The sequence below is a fragment of the Carcharhinus amblyrhynchos genome, chromosome 19, assembly GCF_965287045.1.
Source record: "Carcharhinus amblyrhynchos chromosome 19, sCarAmb.v2.hapA, whole genome shotgun sequence".
NCBI lineage: Eukaryota > Metazoa > Chordata > Chondrichthyes > Carcharhiniformes > Carcharhinidae > Carcharhinus > Carcharhinus amblyrhynchos.
Window position 1 is genome coordinate 15,486,302 of NC_137342.1, and position 21,752 is coordinate 15,508,053.

Below are 21,752 nucleotides of genomic sequence, written 5' to 3' on the forward strand. Positions count from 1 at the left end.
CATTGCAAGCAACAAATACAGTATATTAAATTGAAAGGCTATGCAAATCATTATGTCATTTAAAAAGGCCTTTAGTCACAAGTGAGGAGGTAAAAGACCATGTGTTACATCTCCTGTGCTTTATTGGAAAGGTGATGCATGAAACAGACTGTGTATGGATGAGGGTGTGACAGAGTATTTCTGAAAGGGGAAGGTAAAAAAAAAAAGGTGTTTGGGGTGGCAGCTTGCTGGAAGTGACTGCAAATGGAGAAAGAATGGCACAGTGGTTAGCACTGCTGTCTCAGTGCCAGAGACTGGGTTTGGTTCCCGGCTTGGGTCACTGTTGGTGTGGAGTTTGCATGTTCTCCCACGTCTGTTTGGGTTTTCTCCGGGTGCTCCTGTTTCCTCCTGCTGTCTGAAAGGTGTGCTAGTTTGGTACACTGAGGGAGAATTCAGCATGGCCAGTGTACCCGAACAGGCACTAGAACGTGGCAACTGGGAGATTTTCACAGTAATCTAATGGCAGTATTAATGTAAACCTACTTGTGACTAATAAATAAACTTTAAAACTTTCAGTAATGATCTAACAACAATAATGACAATAGTGCCTTTAAAACAGCATTGCTGATAGTTACGCATGCTGGAAATTTTGGTCAACTTGTAGATTCAAACACGATGCAGGTCATAAAGAGGTCCTGGTCTGGAAGCAGGGAACTAAAGCTTCCCAGATAAAGGAAGTTGTTTACATTAACCAAGACAGCACGGTTTTGATTTATATGGCTGCTATATATTGGACATGTCAAATTAACTAATCACAATGGCATTGTTCAAAAAGTAATTTCATTGGATGTTTGAGCCTTGTGATGGGTTTCTAGTTGCATAATTGGCTGGACAACACAGAAACTTCAGGAAGCGAGTGGAAAATTGTGGATAAAGACATAATGTGGGCCTTTGTTTGCCAGCGATAATTCGAAGAGACCAACCATCATCAGACCTGTGCCCTGAAGGATACTTGGTAAAGACTGATGCTCGGTAAATGGTTAGTGGCTTGTAATTGTTTGAAGAAATAATTGAATTACTGTCCTTTTTTGCCTGATTAAACTGGAATGCTTGGAAGGTGTTTAAATTAAAGCTGTATACCATGACAGAAATGGCACATGAATATTGTATCAGCAATATTTTGTTTTATATTTTATGAAAAAATAAATTTTGCCTATGCCATATTTCAATATTTTTTGTAAGGAAATATTCCACAAATGTACATCACTTACCACAGGCCATTTTATTTATAGTAAACACGCCTTGATTTGACATCGGTCATGAATCTCAGTCTTTCGAGAATTCTGTACAGCTATGTTTTACATTAATGAAATGAAAATGAATATAGCCATAATGTTACCAACTCAAATAAGTACTGGTGCAGTTAATTATTGAAATGGCATTTGCAGAAAATGCAGGTCCATTATGACCGCTGACAAAATGTATAGAGCAAAATTTCTTGTAAATAGAATGTGAAGTTTTTTTTTAAGAAGCTAAAACCAAAAGATTTTGCCACAAATACATCCTGCAATTATTTCCATTTCTTCAAAAGATCTGCTACTTTTCAAATACATCTGAAGAAAGCCCAGATATCCATTTTCTTACTCCAAAGAACGATGCAGGATGACTCACAGTACTAAAGTAGGCTGAGACTAAACCAAAACAAATGTTAGGGTCCCTCCAAAAGCCAAACAGGAAATAATTAAGCAACCAAATATTTATTACAGGACATTCACAAGCTTACCGCCTCCTGCTTCTCTCTCTTCTTCCTCAATATTATTTTTGATGCACTCATACTCATCATCAATATTTTGCGTTCCACGAATCTGACTCAGGACTCTGCGTGCTTTCTGAGTCTTGCCTTTCTGCATTAACCATCGTGGACTCTCTGGAAGGAAAAGGAATCCCACGAACTGGATAACGGCTGGAACAGCTGAAAGACCAAGCATGTATCTGGAACAGCAATTACAATATTAAGGGTAAACGAATTTGCTAACATATTTGTGTTTTAGAAGTTATTACAGATCCAAAAAGATTGTTATTAAGCTATAACATTTGCACAAAGTCAAAAATTTAAATCAAGCAGACCATACAAAACATTGATCCTGCAGCTTTTATGCTACCTTTGTAGCAAAACATTAAGGTAATATCTTCAACACAGTGAACATGACAATTCAGAGGTTTGAACTGATCATGAACTAACATTTGATGGGTTTAACTAAACATTTAACATAGCAACAAGAGGAAAAACTCTCACTGAAGATAGAGCAGAGTGAGAAGGTAAGCAGGAAAGGAAAAAGTAGTACAGTGGAGAGTGGGGAGGAAGGCAGAGAAGGAATGGGTGAAGTCTGAAGATGGGAAAATTGAACAAAAGGAAATTGCTTGTAGATTAGCTCAGGGTCTTTTGATGCAGGAGGTCAACTTTTTTTTTTACAGAATGAGTCAGCAGGCTAAGGATCATAATTATATTAACGAACAGGGAGAGGCAAGGACAGCAACTACACGATTAGATTGAGTGGTTGTGCAGAACAAGGACAACGACATAACACCTTTAAGAACATTTGAACACAAGAAATAGGAGTAGACTGTTCAGTCCTTCGAGCCTGCTCCATTTTTTTTCCAGTTTAAAAGATAGTAAGAAACCTTTTAATAAAGATATAGCAAAGCCAGGCAGGAGTAGTAGTCTGGTGTTTGAATACAGCTCAACTCAGTCAAAAACATAACACCAACTTTGTATTCTATTTAGGGGCAGCATGGTAGCACAGTGGTTAGCACTGCTGCATTACAGCACTAGGGCCCGGATTCAATTCCAGCCTCAGGTCACTGTCTGCATGGAGCTTGCACGTTCTTCCTGTGTCTGCATGGGTTTCCCTCCAGGTACTCTGGTTTCTTCCACGCTCTAAAGATGTGCAGGTTAGATTGATTGGACATGCTAAATTGACCCGAGTATCAGGGAATTAACAGGGGAAATATGTGGGGTTACAGGAATAGGGCCTGGGTGGGATTGTGGTCGGTGCAGACTCAATGGGCTGAATGGCCTCCTCCTGCATTGTAGGGATTCTATGATGGGCAAGATGGCAAGGAAATAAATTAAACTGACTTAAGCATGTTATTTTGACAGGAGTCAGAATAAATGACTTTGGTTTTGCAAAGTTACGTTGGGGCAATTTTTGGCTCATCATTGATTTGATTGGACAGTACCACTGGTGTTATCTAGTCATAGTTAAATTGTGACTACTTATCACACCCTGGAAGCTTCCTCAATGCCCAAGGCTAAAAGCACTAAAATGCAACATATCAAAGATTCACGTGGGATCAAGGAGAAAGCATTGGGGAAATGATTACTTTGCCGATGGAGAATAGGATGCCATTGAAAACGATCCTGGTTCTGTACTGGAAGTATTAATATTTGACATAAATGAAGGCAGTGAACTTGATTGTGGAAATTGATGCAAAGATGCCACAATTACAAATATCCTGGCCTGCTGCACTACTCAAGCAGCACAACGGTGCAGAAGATATCAACAGGGGGCCAGGAGCAAGATTTGCGACTGGCATCCAGCTGATTTTTTTTTAAACAAAGTGGCCTGAGAGAGTCACAAACAACCTCGCACTAGAAATCAGTGTGAGGCTGATTACTATATGGAAATATCAATTTCCATATTATTAGCAAATCCAGGATGGTAAACTTGGGGATCACTAACTTCTGTCACCAGGGGAGGTTCCCACCAGTGGATATTAAAGCTGGTCCCCATCAACAGGGACCAGGTGTGATCACTCCACTGGTTGGGGCAGAGGTCATTGAGGTCCCCCGGAAGGTTGGGGATGTTGCTACACTGACAGCACTACAAGCAGGCCAGTAATAGATTGAAAGGATGTAAAAATGGAATGGGGGAAGGTATTAATATATTAGCATGGATAGAGGATGGTTAATGGACAGAAAGCGAAGAATATGGATAAATGGATCATTTTCAAATTGCCATGCTGTGCCCAAAGGAGTGCTGCAAGGCTCAATGCTAGGGCCTCAGCTTTTACAATCCACGGGCTGATTTTCTGACCCTTCATGGACAGGGTGAGGCTGGAAAATGCAGCATCATTCAAAAGTTCATTGACTTTCGTGGGAGCAGAAAAGCATGCTGGCAAAAAAGTTCCACTCTATATTTATGACTTAGATGAAGTGATAGAGAATAACGTATCTAAATTTGTAGACGATACAAAGTTATGTGGAAAACTAAGCAGCGTGGCTGACACAAAGATGCTTCAAAGAAAAATAGATATATTTGTATATATAAGCTAAGTCAGTGAGCAACAAGGTAGATGAAGCATAATATGGGAAAGTGCGAAGTCACTTATTTTGGTCACAAGACTGAAAAAGCAGAACAGTTTTAAAAACCATTAATCTTGAAATATAGAGAAGGACCACAAAGATAGAATGCAAATGCCGCATGCAATTAAGAAAGCAAATGGAATGTTAGTCATTATTGCAAGGGCATTGAAGTACAAGAATAAAGAAGTTTTGCTGCAATTGCATAGGACTTTGATGAGACTACACGTGGAAAACGGCACAGTTTCAGTCTCCATATTTAAGAAAGGGTATACTTGCATTAGAGACAGTACTAATTCACCAAAATGGTCCCCTGAATGAGGGTTATGCTCTGAGTGACTTAAATTGGGTCTACATATTCTCTGGATTTTAAAAGAATGAGGTGATCGAGTTAAAATATTCAAGGTGAAGGGGCTTTATAAGGTAGACATTAAGATGTTATTTTCCTAGCTGGGGAATCTAGAGAAAGGAGGCACATTCTTAGGTTAAAAAATTGATTATATAGGAGTGCAATGAGTATGTATTTCTTGACTCAAAGTAATGAGAGTCTCTGAAATTTTCTATCCCAGTGGGGTATGGTAGCTCCATCATAAACCAACTTTAAGGTTGAGAGAGACAGAATTTTTTTGGTATCAGGAAATCAAAAGATATAGGAAGGGTGTAAGAAAGTAAAATTGAAATCAAAAGTCAAGATCATATCAAATGGTACAGCAGGATCAACAGGCCATATGACTTTTACCTGCTCCGATTTGTGTTTTATGCAATAAGGAAAATATAAACAGAAAATGGTGGAACTACTCAACAGATCTGGCAGCATGTGTGAAGAGAGAAACAGTTAATGGCTGATCAGAACTGCGAAAAATAAAAGATATATTAGGTTTCAAGCAAGTGCAATGGGAGTTTAGTGAAAGACAGTTATGTAGGTGGACAAGTGATGAGTGCAATTTTGAAGGACAGGAAGAAAGCATTAGGGAGGGTTAAGATCTTCAGGATAGAATAAAAATCCATCATCTCCTCACTTGAGTGGGGAGCATTTAATGTACAAAAGTGACTTAATTACTAAAGGACAGCTCAATGAATTAAAAGGAGGAAATAGCAAGAATATTTTTCCTCACTTCTAGAGAGATCAGGTTTAATGTGCTGAGGAAAGAAAACGGAGAATCTAATTAAGTACAGCTATGGTATACAAGGACATGGGGCAAAGGAGGAAAGAAAAGCAAAAGCCATATCAATGGCGCTGCTGAAAAAGCACGATCGTTCTATTCCCAAATTCATCTTCAATGGACAATTTTCTCCCACTTCTTTAAGGCAAAAAGAAGTAGTGGTATTGTAGAATTCAATATCCTCAATACTTCATCCAAGCATAAAGTTTTTGCAGATGTTGCTAAATGAGCAATAGCAAGTTGTACAATACAGCTAAACCCCATCTTGACATCAACCAACAGACCCTATCATTTTAGAATAAGTTAAGTTCTCAAACAGTTTGTATGTTCTATCTCCAATTTAATGCTTTGCATTTGCTACACGATGAGGTTGTCTTCTTATTTAGAATTTGATTTGATTTATTATTGTCACATGTATTAACAAAGTGAAAACTATTGTTTCTTGCGCGCTATAAGACAAAACATACTGTTCATAAAGGAGGAAGCGAGAGTGTGCAGAATGAAGTCAAAGATCAGGTGACCATTTTGCCAAATCTCTTGTTTGCAAGCGCCTGATATACATCGCTTGCTGCAACAACTCCATCTCATTCTCACCCCAGCCTCACTACATTTGGTCTCTATGCAAGCTTTATGAAAAAAATCTCAACGATTGGGTGTGATCTAAACAGCGAAGCACCTTTTCAAAAGCTTTGACATACTTGCTAAAATGAGTCTGTAAGGTTACAATACTCAATTGTTCGAGATGGTGTGCATTTGTAGGCTAGGGTCATTGGACAACACAATGTAACAGAATTATGGTTTCCACTTCAATGTGGGATTTTACTCTAACACAGTGAACATAAGAGATAGGAGGAGTAGGCCACCTAGCCCTTCGAGCCTGCCCTGCCATTCAATAACATCATGGCTGATCTGAAGTGGATAAGTTCCACTTTCCCGCTTTCTCCCCATAACCCTTAATTCCCCTGTCTATCAGAAACCTATCTACCCGTGACTTAAATATATTCAGCCTCCACCACTTCAACGTGCAGAGAATTCCAGAGATTCACCAGCCTTTAAAAGAAGAAGTTCCTCCTCAACTCCGATCTAAACTGCATCCCCCCCACCCTTATCTTGAGGCTGTGCCCCCTAGTCCTGCTATCCTTTTTAAGCAGGAAGAATCTCTCTACCTCTACTCTATCTGCTTCATTATCTTATACGTCTCTATAAGATCCCCCCTCAGCCTTCTAAACTCCAACGAGTACAGACCCAGTCCATTTAGTCTCTCTTCACAGGCTAACCCCCTCATCTCTGGTATCAGCCTAGTGAACCTTCTCTGTACTCCCTCCAAGGCCAATATATCCTTCTGCAAGTGCGGCGACCAAAACAGCACACAGTACTCCAGCTGCGGCCTCACCAGTGTCCTCTACAGTTGCAGCAAGATCTCCCTACTTTTGTATTTTATCCCCCTTGCTATAAAGGCCAGCATTCCATTTGCCTTCTTGATCACCTGCAGACTGGATTTTTGCTAGACGTACACAAGGACCCCCAGGTCCCTCCGCACTGTAGCATGCTGCAGCTTTTCGCCTTTTAAATAATAATCCCTCCTATTATTTCTACCAAAGTGGATAACCTCACACTTACTAACATTATACTCCATCTGCCAGGTCCCTCGCTCAGCCTATCCAGATCTCTCTGCAGACTTTCCACACCCTCTATGCAATTTGCTTTTCCACTCATTTGTGTCATCAGCAAATTTCGTCACCCTACACTCAGCCCCCTCCTCCAGACCATCTATATAAATGGTAAAACGTTGAGGCCCCAGCACCAATCCCTGCAGCACTCCACTAGTCACCAACTGCCAACCAGAATAGCACCCATTGATACCAACTCTCTGCTTCCTATTAGGCAGCCAATCCTCTATCCACGTTAACACCTTACCCCCAACTCCATGCACCCTAACCTTCTGTAGCAACCTTTTGTGAGGCACCTTATCAAATGCCTTTTGGAAATCTAAAAACACCACATCCACAGGTACCTCGCTATTTTTTTCTTTGATGACTGATTCAAGCATTTTTCCAACTACAGACATTAAACTAACCAGCCTATCATTCCCTGCCTTTTGTCTGCTACCTTTTTTAAACAGCGGCGTAACATTAGCTGTTTTCCAATCTTTTGGCACTTCCCTGGAGTCCAGCGAATTTTGATAAATAATTACTAAGGCATCCACTATCACCTCTGCCATTTCTTTCAGAACCCTGGGACGTATTCCATCCTGGGGACTTATCCACCTTCAGTCCCGTTAGTCTATCAAGCACTACCTCTCTAGTGACAGTAATCGCATTCATACCCTCAACTCCTACCATCCTTCTATCTTTAATATCCGGCAAACTATTCGTGTCCTCCTCTGTGAAAACCGAGGCAAAAAAACTTATTTAAAGCCTCAGCCATTTCCTCATCACCCACCGCTAAATCCCCCCTCTCATCCTTTAAGGCTCCAACATTCACTCCAGCCAGTCTCCTCCTCTTTATATATTTGTAAAAGCTTTTACTGTCATTTTTTATATTTAGAGCCAGTTTAGCTTCATAGTCTATCTTTCCTTTCATTATCACCTTCTTAGTCGTTCTTTGTTGATTTTTAAATCTTTCCCAATCTTCTAATCGCCCACTATTTTTAGTCACTCTGAATGCATTAGTTTTTAATTTAATACTCTCCTTCATTTCCATCGATAATCACGGCTGGTATCCCTTCTCCTACAGTCCTTCCTTACCATCTTTCTGGTACTCAGCCAAAATATCTCCTTAAAAATCCTCCTCTGTTCCTCAGCCGTCCTACCACCCAATCTACATTCGCCAATTCTGTTCTCATCCTATCGTACTCCCCTCTGTTCAGAGGACACATGTTCGGGACCCTACTTTCTCATCCTCCATCTGCATCAGAAATTCAAATCATACTATAATCACTCGTCCCAAGAAGATCCCTCAAGAAGATCTCTAATTCTACCTGCCTCGTTACACAGCACCAGATTTAAGATAGCTCTCTCCCTCGTAGGTTCCGTTACATACTGTTCAAGGAAACTATCCCGACAGTATTCCAAGAACTCTTCCTCAAGCCCACTGCGTCCGACTTGGGTCATCCAATCAATATGCAGATTAAAATCCCCCATAATTATCACCGTTCCATTTCTGCACGCATCAATTATTTGCTTGTTTATAGAGGTGGGGCGGGCTAAGTTATTATTTGGGGACCTACAGACCACATCCACCATCATCTTCCTCCCCTTACTATTCCTTATCTCCACCCACAATGATTCCACGCTTTGCTCTTTGGAGCCTATACCTTCCCTTACTACCGCCCTGATATTATCCTTAATTAACAGAGCTACCCCACCCCCTTTTTCCTCCTGTCTATCCTTCCTAAACACCTGATACCCCTGGACATTCAGCTCCCAGTCCCTGACACCCTGCAACCACGTTTCTGTAATGGCCACGAGATCATACCCATTTCTGCTGATATGCGCCATCAGCTCATTCACTTTGCACGAAGCATTCGGAACATTCAGGTAAAGTGTCTTTATACTTGCCTTTATCTGGACCTTATTTGTAGAAATGCTATAACCTCTCTCATGCCCCCTACTCATTAGTGGAACATCCTTAACATTTAACTGCACACGTATCCTCTCCTTTACTTTAGATTTTGTAATTTCCCCCACCCAATTAGTTTAAAGCCTAAATTTATTTTTCTCTTCAGGCAAGTTGATGCTGGCTAAAATGTTCTACTTTAACAGTTAACATTTTTGAACAGACAGAAATAAAATATTTCAGATCAAATGACCCTTCTGACCAATTTAGAGTATTTCCAGCATTTTCTATTATAGATAAAGGCTCGACATAAAAAAGACTTTTGTATCTCTGAAAACAAACTCTTTCCATGCAGTTTTACTCAGTGACTCCAAACTTCCAGAGTGGCTATTTTCTTAAAAAAAATTCAAGTTTCTATTTATCATTGTGGAAGTTGAATACTCTTTAGACCACCGCTTTGAGTGAGCAGGAAGAAAGCAGGTTGAGTGTGACACATTGAAGCTAACAAAAGACAGACAAGTCCTTGACAATAGGTTTATTTATTTAGTTTCTAACTCAAGTTATCATCTTATTCCAGATGAATTTAGAGCACTAAATTCTTAATTTCCAAGATTATTTACATGGTTCGATTCAAAGTACCAAATAATACAACACTTTTTACTCCAAAATTTGACTCGCATTGAAATCAAGAGACTTGTCAAATTCCAAACAAACTTTTAAAAGGAACAATATTGCTCAGAAGGTCAGATGCACGTGACAAAACCTTTTCAAATATCACACATCCTAGGTCTATGTTTCTGGAGCCATTATGCATCATAATTTCACGAAACGCAGTCTATACTGCCTTGATTTGTATGAAGGTTTTTTGCCAAAAGCTGGACGCACCTTTTAAGACGAGAAGAAAGATACCAGAAATGAAGACAGTTGTTTTACTGTTTCAATATTTGTAAAGTTGAAAGGGATTGAAATTTGTTTGGGTAACAGGTTCAGAACAATCATGAGTTTTAGTTAAATTGAAATGTTATTAGATTGACATTCAATTTCAGCAAGTTTGAAAGTCATGGAAGATTGGGGTGGAAGAATTCTGACATTCTCTTGGAATAAATCTCATGCCCTCAGCATTCAAGTCTCCCACTGGTAATTTCAAAATTCACTACTATTTCAAACTTCAAATTTTGTACATAATGACAAAAGTCAATGCATGAATTTCAAATCAAAATGATTATACTCCACCATTATTGTATCTCTGCAGGTCCACCAGATCAATGCTTTTACGGCACTGCTTGTGGGCCAAGAGAAGCAGAAATCCTTTTCCCAAGCAGACTCCATCCTCGTGCTCTCCAGGAACTCTCCACATAATCAGTCTGAACCAACAGGCTCTCAGTTGGCAGCAATTGAACTTAGTCAATTTAAATTAATTCCTCCATTAAATTCAGCTGAATCCCCACTTTTCCTGTATTTCCAGGTTGATTCCCACCAGACCATATCAGGCCAGTGCATAATTTGAGATATTAATTTAAAAAATGAACTAATTATTAATGCTAACAGCATATTTACCAGATAGAAACTTCTGGATCGTAAATTAGAGCATGCTGTATTTATTTGAAAAAGCTGCATAAATGTCATGTCAATCACAGCAGCATTTCAAATCCCTATACACTTATTAAAGGGCAGGAATTATTCTGAAAAGGTCAGATGCATGTGACAAAACCTTTTCAAATATCACATATCCTAGGTCTATATTTCTGGAGCCATTATGCATTATGATTTCATGATACTCGGTGTATACTGCCTTTCACATCAATATTTTTATATAGTTCACAGTTGAAGCAAAGATAAAAATGACCATTTCTTACATCTAGGATTTGCCCCTAATAACAACTTTCAGTGGGAAGCCATTAATATGGGCTGACTGAAATTTTCAGTAACTGGTCTATATTTGGCTTTAAAATTAAATATTTAAGAATACAATATTGGGATTCAGTATTAAATACATCACTACTGTGATAACAGCTCTTTGAAGAATTTATGATTTTAGAGAATCAGATCACAAACAATAAATGCATAAGCAGGAACACGACTGAAGTTGAAAATTCTGCTGTGTGCCGTAGTAATATTCGCAAAAATATTTCCGAAAGTCATTAAACTTGAGAACTCCACCGATAAGGATGTCAATGCCAAGGCAAGTGGGTTCACTTCATGTCACTAAGGTGCAGCTAAGAGGAGTCGTGGCCAACTACTTTTAAGATCATGAAAAAAAACTATTCTAATGTTGAAGACTCGTGCACTACTCATTACACACCATATAGCAAATTTGTTTCAGTATACTAATAGAACCATGGAATTTTTGGAATGAAGAAAGTGACCATTCAGTCCATCAAGTCTGCACCAACTATCTGAAAGAACATCCCATCCAAGCCCTTCCCTTCACCCTATACCCATTACCCTGCACATTTTACCATGGCTAATCCACCCAACCTACACATCTTGGGACACTGAAGGACAATTCAGCTTGGCCAATCCACACAATCTGCACTTCATTGGACAGGGGAAGGAAACTGGAGCTCCTGGAGGAAACCCACACAGACATGGGGAGAATTTGCAAACTCCACACAGACAGTCACTCAAGGCCAGTATTAAACCCTGGTCCCTGTTGCTAAACACAGTAAGAAGTCTCACAACACCAGGTTAAAGTTTAACAAGTTTGATAGCGAACGCCACAAGCTTTCGGAACACTGTTCTTCGTCAGGTGAGTGCAGAGTTCTGATCAGAAACATGGCATATAAAGGCACATACAGTTTACAGAATACTGATGAGAACACGAGTCTTTACACAGCTGATCTGCTATTCAAATCTTAAAGGTACAAACAATGCGAGTGGAGATAGCAATAAGCATAGGTTAAAGTGATGTGTATTGTCTCCAGGCAGGCAAGTGAGTGAGACGTTGCAAGTTCAGGCAAGTCGTGGGGGTTAACAGATAGTGTGCTAAGGCAGCAGTGCAAAACACTGCCACCCTGCCCTCCCAAATCATGAATCTGCACTCACCAGATAATGAAAAATTCTCATCCACAAAAGCAATACATGTGACAATTAAATGTATTCAGGTAGTTATATATAGATGCAGCAACTGTTAAAACAAGTGAAAACTTTTCCTTCTATATTGTAATGCATTACTTTTTATTTCCAGATTAGTGAAAATTTTGTGATGAGCACTATGCCAGCAGGGTTAATCGTAATCTTTTGGAATCTTGACAGATAGTTACTACTAGATGTCATGAGGAGAGCAATCAAGATGAGAGAGAATCACATGATAGTTATACATGATTGTCACCTTTGTGTGTTATCATGATTTTCCTCCTATTAGGAAGAGGACTGGCTGGGATATCTCCCAATGGGGACAGGAATTAATCGAGGGCAAGTGAAGGCATAATAATCACTGCTTGGAATCTTGTCTTTATCTGGTCTACTCAAAGCCATGAAACACACCATCACGACTGGGAATTAGAATTGTGAGAACAGTTTCATTTCTATTTTGGTGAACTCTCCACATCAACCACTCTGGTATACAGTCACACTGATAACATGCATACTAAGCAATTTAATTTTCCACATAGAAAAAAATGGATACTGTGGAGAAATTAGAAAGGGTAACCACGGAGATGGTTGAACTGATGGTTGTAAAGGAACGTTTTAAAAAAAAAAATCGGGCAAGAAGCAAGGTTCGGAGACAGTTTTAAATGCAGAACTGAAACAGCTGACGCAGCAGAAGGTACCAGTCAAAGAAAGTTGCAAGCATTACTTACAATGCTATTGGAATTACTAAGGAGGCTCTTCCCTTTAGGTTTAAGCTTCAGGGTCAAGAAATTTTATGCCTGTCTGTCTCTGTTCTTGTACCTATGTCAACCTCAAAATCATATCCAAGGAGTCAATGGAAGTGAACAAAATAGTAGCTACGGACTCATAAACCAAAAGGAAGTGAAAGAACTGAACAAGTTACGATGGCATTTTGACAGACTTTTACTATGCCCAGGTTGTCACTTTTATATTGAACAAATAAGACAAATGGAAGTAAATGAATCTTCAACAAGGTCATATGTATGTAAAGCTTAATGATCCAGCAGAGTCATAAAGAACTGTTTTTGCAAACAATACAACAGTACAAGCAGAATTTTCATCTTTAGTGTTCCTACTTATGCATTTATAGTTTATGATTTTAGAAAATCCAATCAGAAACTCTCCAAACAGCTGTTATCACACTAGTGATGTATTTTAATACTTTAATCCCAATGTTGTACTCTTAAGTATTTAATTTTAAAGCAAAATATAGACAAGTTTCTGAAAATTCCAATCAGCCCATATTAATTGTGATAAGGGAGGCAGTGCAAAGTGTCTTAATGATGGATTTTTCTTATTCGTTCATGGGATATGAGCATCACTGGCAATGCCAGTATTTTATTACAAATCATAATTGCCCTTGAGACATCATTAATGCTATCAGCTACTTTGGTCCTGCATTTAGAATGGTATCCATAAGTTCCAATACTTCGCTGCTCTCAATTACAAAAGTTTCTTCAAAACACGTCTTAAACTGCTGCCATCTGTGGTGTAGATAGTCAATGTTGTCAGGATGAGATTTAAAACCAAGAGTCAGTATGTTACAGTTCTGCAACATTGTTTCAGCTAGAACTGAATGCAGGTAGAGTTTGGCATAATTTCTTCAGCATTGTCAATGTTCATTTGAAAGAAAGTTCAAGTTCAGCCACAACGTGTCAGATAAGCCATCATAAACAGCTGAGTACAGTTGCTATCTGTGGAAGATAGTCAGCCATGTATGCAAATAATTTCACCAAGTTGGAGTATATAAACAAGGAATGTGATAAGGCAAAGGAGACATAAGTGATGAATATATCAGACTGATAGCAGCAGAACCAAGCAAGTGTAATGTTATGAAGCTCAGGTTGCCCTCCATCATCACAGTGGGCTGCAAGATTGAAATCAGGTATATTCACAAACCATAACCACATGAGTAAGAATAAATACAGGGTGTTGGGGGAGAAAATCCTAGCAGGTTAGAGAAATTTCAAATAGTCAGGGATTTAAGTCACTAATAAAATACTAGCAATAAGTAAAAAGACCTCAGATCAGACTAACAGTTTAACAGGGAAACTGTCTGCATAAAGGCACATAAGAATGAGATAAGCATTTCTGATTTAAACATGTATTTTGATATTTTAAATGTATTGACTATATTTTTTTTAAAAGTAATGTGCATGTTTGCCAAGAACAGGCTGCTGCGAGGGATGATGGGATGAAGCCTGAACAGACAGAACCACATACTTTGGGAACAATGAAACCTCAGAATGTGCAAGTTCTTATCAGCAAAGTTGCAAGCAGTAAGGTTCTCAGAGTTACTTATGAATAGAGATGTTCATACTATCTAGATAAGACAGGTCCCTTTTCAGATGAGAACATATATCTGTCTGGTTTGGCCAGTGACCTAGTAAGAATTGGTGGGAACCTTAACTTTGACCTTGGTAGCTAAGCATCAGGGATAACTAGGCAACAGAGGAAATAGCATTAGCAAGCATCTGGATTCTGTAAACCAATGAAATCCCATGATGTCAAAGAATAGCTAAATTTAGCAATTGCTAAAGTATGTGACAAGCGTTATTAATGATTGATTTACATTGGTTATGATCAAATCATCTCTAAGGAAAGGCCGGAGAATTTCATATGAAAAATTTATAGTTGATCAATGCGTGCATTATAACCCTAGTTATATTGGAAAGCTTAGAGCCTTCTCTGCAGAGGGTCATTGGACGCACCAATGTTATCACTCCCTTTGATCTTTGGCTAAAGATACATCTTTAAACTGGGACACTGGCTTTTGAGAGTCTTTGTATTAGCTGAAGTTTTGGTGATACCTAGTCTCCAGAGAATCCCACAAGTTTTAAATATTAATAGAATTGTCATTAGCTTCAAATGGTTAAAAAAATTTATACACTGGACATAAAGGGAAAGCATTGCTCTCAATGTCGTGTATAATCAGCACAAACCTCACTTCACTTGCTTTGCTTTATACGCACATCACTTCAGTCATACCAGGAGGGACAAAAAACACAGACATTTCAATGGAATGCGGCAACCTGCACATGGGCAAGGCCAACAAAAACATGTCTCATGGGCCGCAATCAAAATGGGCTGCATGTGGACCCCAGGCCACAGGTTGCCCACCACTGTTTTAGATGGTAAAGGTTGCAGGTTTGGAAATAGCTATGTACCCTTGGTTCTTCCCCAATCTTAAAACAGGAATAGCATTCCTTGAGGCTGCTTTCTCTCTAGCTTCCTTCAAACCTTATTTGCATACTGTTTTAAAAAGATTGACTTTGTTGCATGATTGACTTTACATCATCACAGTAGGGTACCAGCAGTACTGTACTGTAAGCAGTTTGACAGGCAACTCCAAGTGGTTATAGAAGTTTGTTTTCGCAAGTTGGTTGAAGCAATTTCAAAGCATTTTTTTTTAAATCAATTAATTTTTTTAACTAGTGACATAGTCAGAGGTTTACAGCATGAAAACAGGCCCTTCGGCCCAACTTGTCCATGCTTCCCTTTGTTTTAAAAAACCCAATTGCTTGCATTCGGCTCATATCCCTCGACATCTATCATACCCACGTAACTATCTAAATGCTTTTTAAAAGATAAAATTGTACCTGCCTCTACCACCACTTCTGACAGCTTGTTCCAGACATTCACCACCCTGTGTGTGAAAAAATTGCCCCTCTGGACACTTTTCTATCTCTCCCCCTCTCACCTGAAACCTATGGCCCCTAGTTTTAGGCTCTCCTATCTTTGGGAAAAGATGACTATCTAACTGATCTGTGCCCCTCATTATTTTATAGAGCTCAAGAAGATCATGCGTCAACTGCCTACGCTCCAGAGAAAAAAGTCCCTGTCTATCCAGCCTCTCCTTATAACTGAATTCATCAAGCCCCGGTAGCATCCCAGTAAGTCTTTTCTCGCTTAATAATATCCTTTCTATAACAGGGTGACCAGAATTGCACACAGTATTCGAAGTGTGGCTTTACCAATGTCTCAAAACTTCAACAAGACATTCCAACTCCTGTATTCAATGTTTGGACTGATGAAACAAAACATGCTGAATGCCTTCTTCGCCACTCTGTCCACCTGTCCCTCCACGTTCAAGGAACTATCAACTTGTACCCCTAAATCTCTGTTCTGTAACTCTCCCTAACACCTTACCATTAATTGAGTAAGTCCTGCACTGGTTCAATCTACCGAAATGCATCACCTCATGTTTGTCTAAATTAAGCACCACATGCCATTCATTAGCCCATTGGCCCAATTGATCAAGATCCTATTGCAATTGGAGATAACATAGAACATTACAGCGCAGAACAGGCCCTTTGGCCCACAATGTTGCGCCGACCAGTTAAAAAACAATGACCCTCTAAACTAAACCAATCCCTTTTCATCCATAAACCTATCCACGGATCTCTTAAACACTCCCAAACTAGGCGCATTTACAACTGCAGCAGGCAGGGTATTCCAATCCCTCACCACCCTCTGGGTAAAGAACTTACCCCTGACATCCGTCCTATAACTACCCCCCCTTAATTTAAAGCCATGCCCCCTCGTGCTAGCTTTCTCCATCCGAGGAAAAAGGCTATCACTGTCCACCCTATCTAAACCTCTAAACATCTTATATGTTTCAATAAGATCCCCTCTTAGCCGCCTTCTTTCTAGCGAAAACAACCCCAAATCCCTCAGTCTCTCCTCATAGGACCTCCCCTCCATACCAGGCAACATCCTAGTAAACCTCCTCTGCACCCTCTCCAAAGCCTCCACATCCTTCCTGTAACGTGGGGACCAGAACTGCACACAGTACTCCAAGTGCGGCCGCACCAGAGTTGTGTACAGTTGCAACATGACGCTGCGACTCCTAAATTCAATCCCCCTACCAATAAACGCCAAGACACCGTATGCCTTCTTAACAACCCTATCTACTTGATTCCCTACTTTCAGGGATCTATGTACACATACACCTAGATCCCTCTGTTCATCCACACTATTCAGAGTCCTCCCGTTAGCCCTATACTCGACACATCTGTTATTCCTACCAAAATGAATTACCTCACACTTCTCCGCATTAAACTCCATCCGCCACCTCTCAGCCCAGCTCTGCAACCTAAGTCACCTTGCAAACTACGACACCCTTCCTCACAATCTACCACACCTCCGACTTTGGTGTCATCAGCAAATTTACTGATCCACCCAACTATACCCTCATCCAGATCATTAATAAAAATTACAAACAGCAGTGGCCCCAAAACAGATCCCTGAGGCACACCACTTGTAACTGAACTCCATGACGAATATTTACCATCAACCACCACCCTCTGTCTCCTATCTGCTCGCCAATTCCTGATCCAATTTCCTAGATTACCCTCAATCCCATACATCTGCATTTTCTGCAGAAGCCTACCATGGTGAACGTTATCAAACGTCTTACTAAAATCCATATATACCACGTCAACTGCCTTTCCCTCATCCACCTCTTTGGTCACTTTCTCAAAAAACTCAATAAGGTTAGTAAGGCACGACCTACCCGCTACAAAACCATGCTGACTGTCTCCAATCAATTCATTACTCTAAATAACTATAAATCCTATCCCTAATGATTTTTTCTAAAACCTTGCCCACAACAGAAGTAAGACTCACCGGTCTATAATTCCCGGGGAAGTCTCTGTTCCCCTTCTTAAACAATGGGACAACATTCGCTATCCTCCAATCTTCCGGTACTATACCCGAGACCAACGACGACCTGAAGATCAGAGCCAGAGGCTCTGCAATCGCCTCTCTTGCCTCCCAGAGAATCCTAGGGTAAATCCCGTCCGGACCGGGGACTTGTCTATTTTCAAACCCTCAAGAATATCCAGCACATCCCCCTTATCAACTGCAATCCTGTCTAGTTTACACCCCTGCAACCCAGTGTTCTCCTCAGCTACATTCATGTCCCCCTGCGTGAACACCGAAGAGAAATATTGGTTCAATGCCTCTCCAATCTCTTCCGGTTCCACACACAACTTCCCTCTGTCGTCTGTAACTGGCCCTAATCTTGCCCTAACCAACCTTCTGTTCTTAACATACCTATAGAACGCCTTAGGATTCTCCTTAATCCTATCAGCCAAAGTCTTCTCATGTCCTCTTTTAGCCCTTCTTAATTCACTCTTCAACTCCCTCCTAGCCAATCTAAAGCTTTCTAGTGCACTACCTGAGCCCTCAAGTCTCATCCGGACATAAGCCTCCTTTTTCTTTTTAACCAACGAATCAACTTTTTTAGTGCACCACGGTTCCCTAGCTCTACCAATTCCTCCTTGCCTGACAGGGACATACATATCAAGGACTCGCAGTAGCTGCTCCTTGAAAAAACTCCACATTTCGGACGTTCCCAGTCCCTGTAGTCTCCTAGTCCAACCTATGCTTCCTAATTCTCTCCTAATAGCCTCAAACTTCCTTCACTGTCTACTATGCCACCAATCTTAGTGTTGTGTGCAAACTTACGAACCATGCCTCCTATATTCTCATCCAAATCATTAATATAAATGACAAATAAGTGGATCCAGCACTGGCCCGAGGCACACCACTGGTCATAGGCCTCCAGTTTGAAAAACAACTCTCTACAACCACCTCTGGCTTCTGTCAATTTTGTATCCATTTAGATACCTCACCCTGCGCCCTGAGATTTAACCTTATGCAACAACCTACCATGCAGTACCTTGTCAAACCATTTATATAGATGATCTGGAGGAGGGAACCGAGTGTAGGGTGTCGAAATTTGCTGATGACACCAAGATTGGTGGAATGGCAAATTGTGCGGAGGGTGGGGAGAGTCTGCAGAAGGATCTAGATAGGCTGGGCGAATGGGCCAGGAAATGGCAAATGGCATTTAATGTTGGCAAGTGCGAGGTGGTCCACTTTGGTAGGAATATGGTAGGAAGGATTATTACTTACGTGGCGAAAAACTGCAGCAGGCGACAGTGCAGAGGGACCTCGGGGTCCTTGTGCATGAGTTGCAAAAACCCAGCCTACAGGTGCAGCAAGTGGTCAGGAAGGCAAATGGGATGCTGGCCTTCATCGCGAGGGGGATTGAATATAAAAGTAGGGAGGTCTTGCTGTAGCTGTATAGGGCATTGGTGAGGCCACAGCTGGAGTACTGTGTGCAGTTTTGGGCGCTGCACTTACGCAAGGATATTTTGGCCTTGGAGGGAGTGCAGAGGAGGTTTACTAGGCTGATGCCAGAGTTGAGGGGGTTGAGCTATGAGGAGAGGCTGAATAAACTAGGCTTGTACTCGTTAGAGTTGAGAAGAATGAGGGGTGATCTCATTGAGACGTATAAGATGATGAATGGGATGGATAGGATAGAGGTGGAGAGACTCTTCCCGCTCAGAAAGGATAGTAGGACTAGGGGGTACAGCCTCAAGGGGGGGGGGGGGGGGGGGGGGTGGCGGTTTAGAACGGAGTTGAGGAGGAACTTCTTCACTCAAAGGGCGGTGAATCTCTGGAATTCTCTGCCCGTTGAAGTGGTGGAGGCTACCTCGCTAAATATTTTTAAGACGCGGGTTGATGGGTTTTTGATAAGCGAGGGGATTAAGGGTTATGGGGAGAGGGCAGGAATGTGGAACTGAGCCACGACAGATCAGCCATGATCTTATTGAATGGCGGGGCAGGCTCGAAGGACTAGATGGCCTACTCCTGCTCCTATTTCTTATGTTCTTATAGGCCTTGCTAAAGTCCACGTAGACAACATCAACTGTATTGCCCTCATCTACCCTCTTGGTTACCCCTTCAAAGAACTCAATCAAATTTGAGACATTATTTTTCATTCTCAAAGCCCATGCTGATTCTCCATAATCAGTACTTGAATCTTTAAGTGCCTGTAGATCCTGTCTCTCAAAATATCTTCCAACAATTTAACCACCACAGAGGCAGCTTATTGGCCTGCAGTTCCCAGGCTTTACCCTGCAGCCCTTTTTAAACAAAAGGCACATTTGCCACTCTCCAATCTTCAGGCACTTTATCCGTTGACTATTGATGATTCAAACATCTCGGCTAGGGGACCTGCAATTTCCTCCCTAGCCTCCCGCAATGTCCTGGATACACTTCATCAGGTCCTGGGAATTTATCAACCTTGACGCATTTTAAGACTTCCAGCACTTTCTTCTCTGTAATTTGTACACTCCTCAAGACATCACGATTTATTTCCCCAAGTTCCCTAACATCCATGTTTTTCTCAACAGTAAATACTGATGAGAAATATTCATTTAGGATCTCACCCATCTCTTGTGGATCCGCACGCACATAGATGACCTTGTTGATCCTTAAGAGGCCCTACTCTCTCTTGTTACTCTTTTGCCCTTTATGTATTTGTAGAAACTCTTTGGATTCTCCTTTGTTTTGGCAGCTAAGGCAATCTCGTATCCCCTTTTTGCCCTCCTGATTTCTCTCTTAGCTACTCTTACACCCCCTATACTCTTCAAGGGATTCACTTGATCCCAGCTGCCTATGTATGTCACTTGCTTCTTTCATCTTCTTGACCAAGGCCTCAATATCCTTAGTCATCCGGTGTTATCTTAGTCATCTGGAGTACTGTGTGCAGTTTTGGGCACCGCACCTGCGCAAGGATATTTTGGCCTTGGAGGGAGTGCAGAGGAGGTTTACTAGGCTGATACCAGAGTTGAGGGGATTGAGCTATGAGGAGAGGCTGAATAAACTAGGCTTGTACTCGTTAGAGTTTAGAAGAATGAGGGGAGATCTCATTGAGACGTATAAGATGATGAATGGGATGGATAGGGTAGAGGTGGAGAGACTCTTCCCGCTCAAAAAAGACAGTAGGACTAGGGGGCACAGCCTCAAGATAAAGGGGAGGCGGTTTAGAACGGAGTTGAGGAGGAACTTCTTCACTCAATGGGTGGTGAATATCTGGAATTCTCTGCCCGTTGAAGTGGTGGAGGCTGCCTCGCTAAATATTTTTAAGAAGCGGGTTGATGGGTTTTTGATAAGAGAGGGGATTAAGGGTTATGGGGAGAGGGCGGGAAAGTGCAACTGAGCCACGACAGATCAGCCATGATCTTATTGAATGGCGGGGCAGGCTCGAAGGGCCAGATGGCCTACTCCTGCTCCTATTTCTTATGTTCTTATGTTCCCTACTTCTGCTGGCCTTGCCCTTCGCCAAGAGGAACGTGTTAACCTTGAACCCTATTTAACACCCTTTTGAAAGCATGCCACTTATCAGACATCCTTTTGCCTTCCAGACTCCCCCAATTAACTTTTGAAAGTTCCGCCTGATACCATCAAAATCGTCCTTGCCCCAATTTAGAATTTTAACTTTTGGGCTAGACCTACCATTTTCCATAGCTATCTTAATACCAATGATCCCATCAAGACAACTTTATTTTATGCCAGCATAGCTGCTGGGATTTACCTATGGCAAATACTAGTTGGCATTAGGGTTAGATTTATAAAGGGATGACGAGTGGAACGTAGAAACAGGAATTGGCCAGTCAGCCCATCAAACCTGCTATGTCATTAAATACAATCATGGCTGATCAGACTCAGTGCCTTTGACACAAACATTATCTTTTATGTTCTTGTTAATCAGAAATCAA

The 21,752-nt window shown here is 40.9% G+C and overlaps 1 protein-coding gene across 4 annotated transcripts in view; it reads right to left on the minus strand.

Annotated features, from left to right (window-relative positions):
• LOC145355324 (proton myo-inositol cotransporter-like) overlaps positions 1 to 21,752 on the minus strand; it is a 122,822-nt gene that overhangs the window by 71,907 nt on the left and 29,163 nt on the right. For all 4 annotated transcript variants that reach the window (XR_013888955.1, XR_013888954.1, XM_080207285.1 and 1 more), the window contains exon 3: positions 1,763 to 1,971. Coding sequence is in view for 2 of the 4 variants with exons in the window: in XM_080207285.1 (XP_080063411.1) it covers positions 1,763 to 1,971 (209 nt within the window). In the remaining 2 variants the exon portion in view is untranslated. The remainder of the gene's footprint in view (positions 1 to 1,762; positions 1,972 to 21,752) is intronic.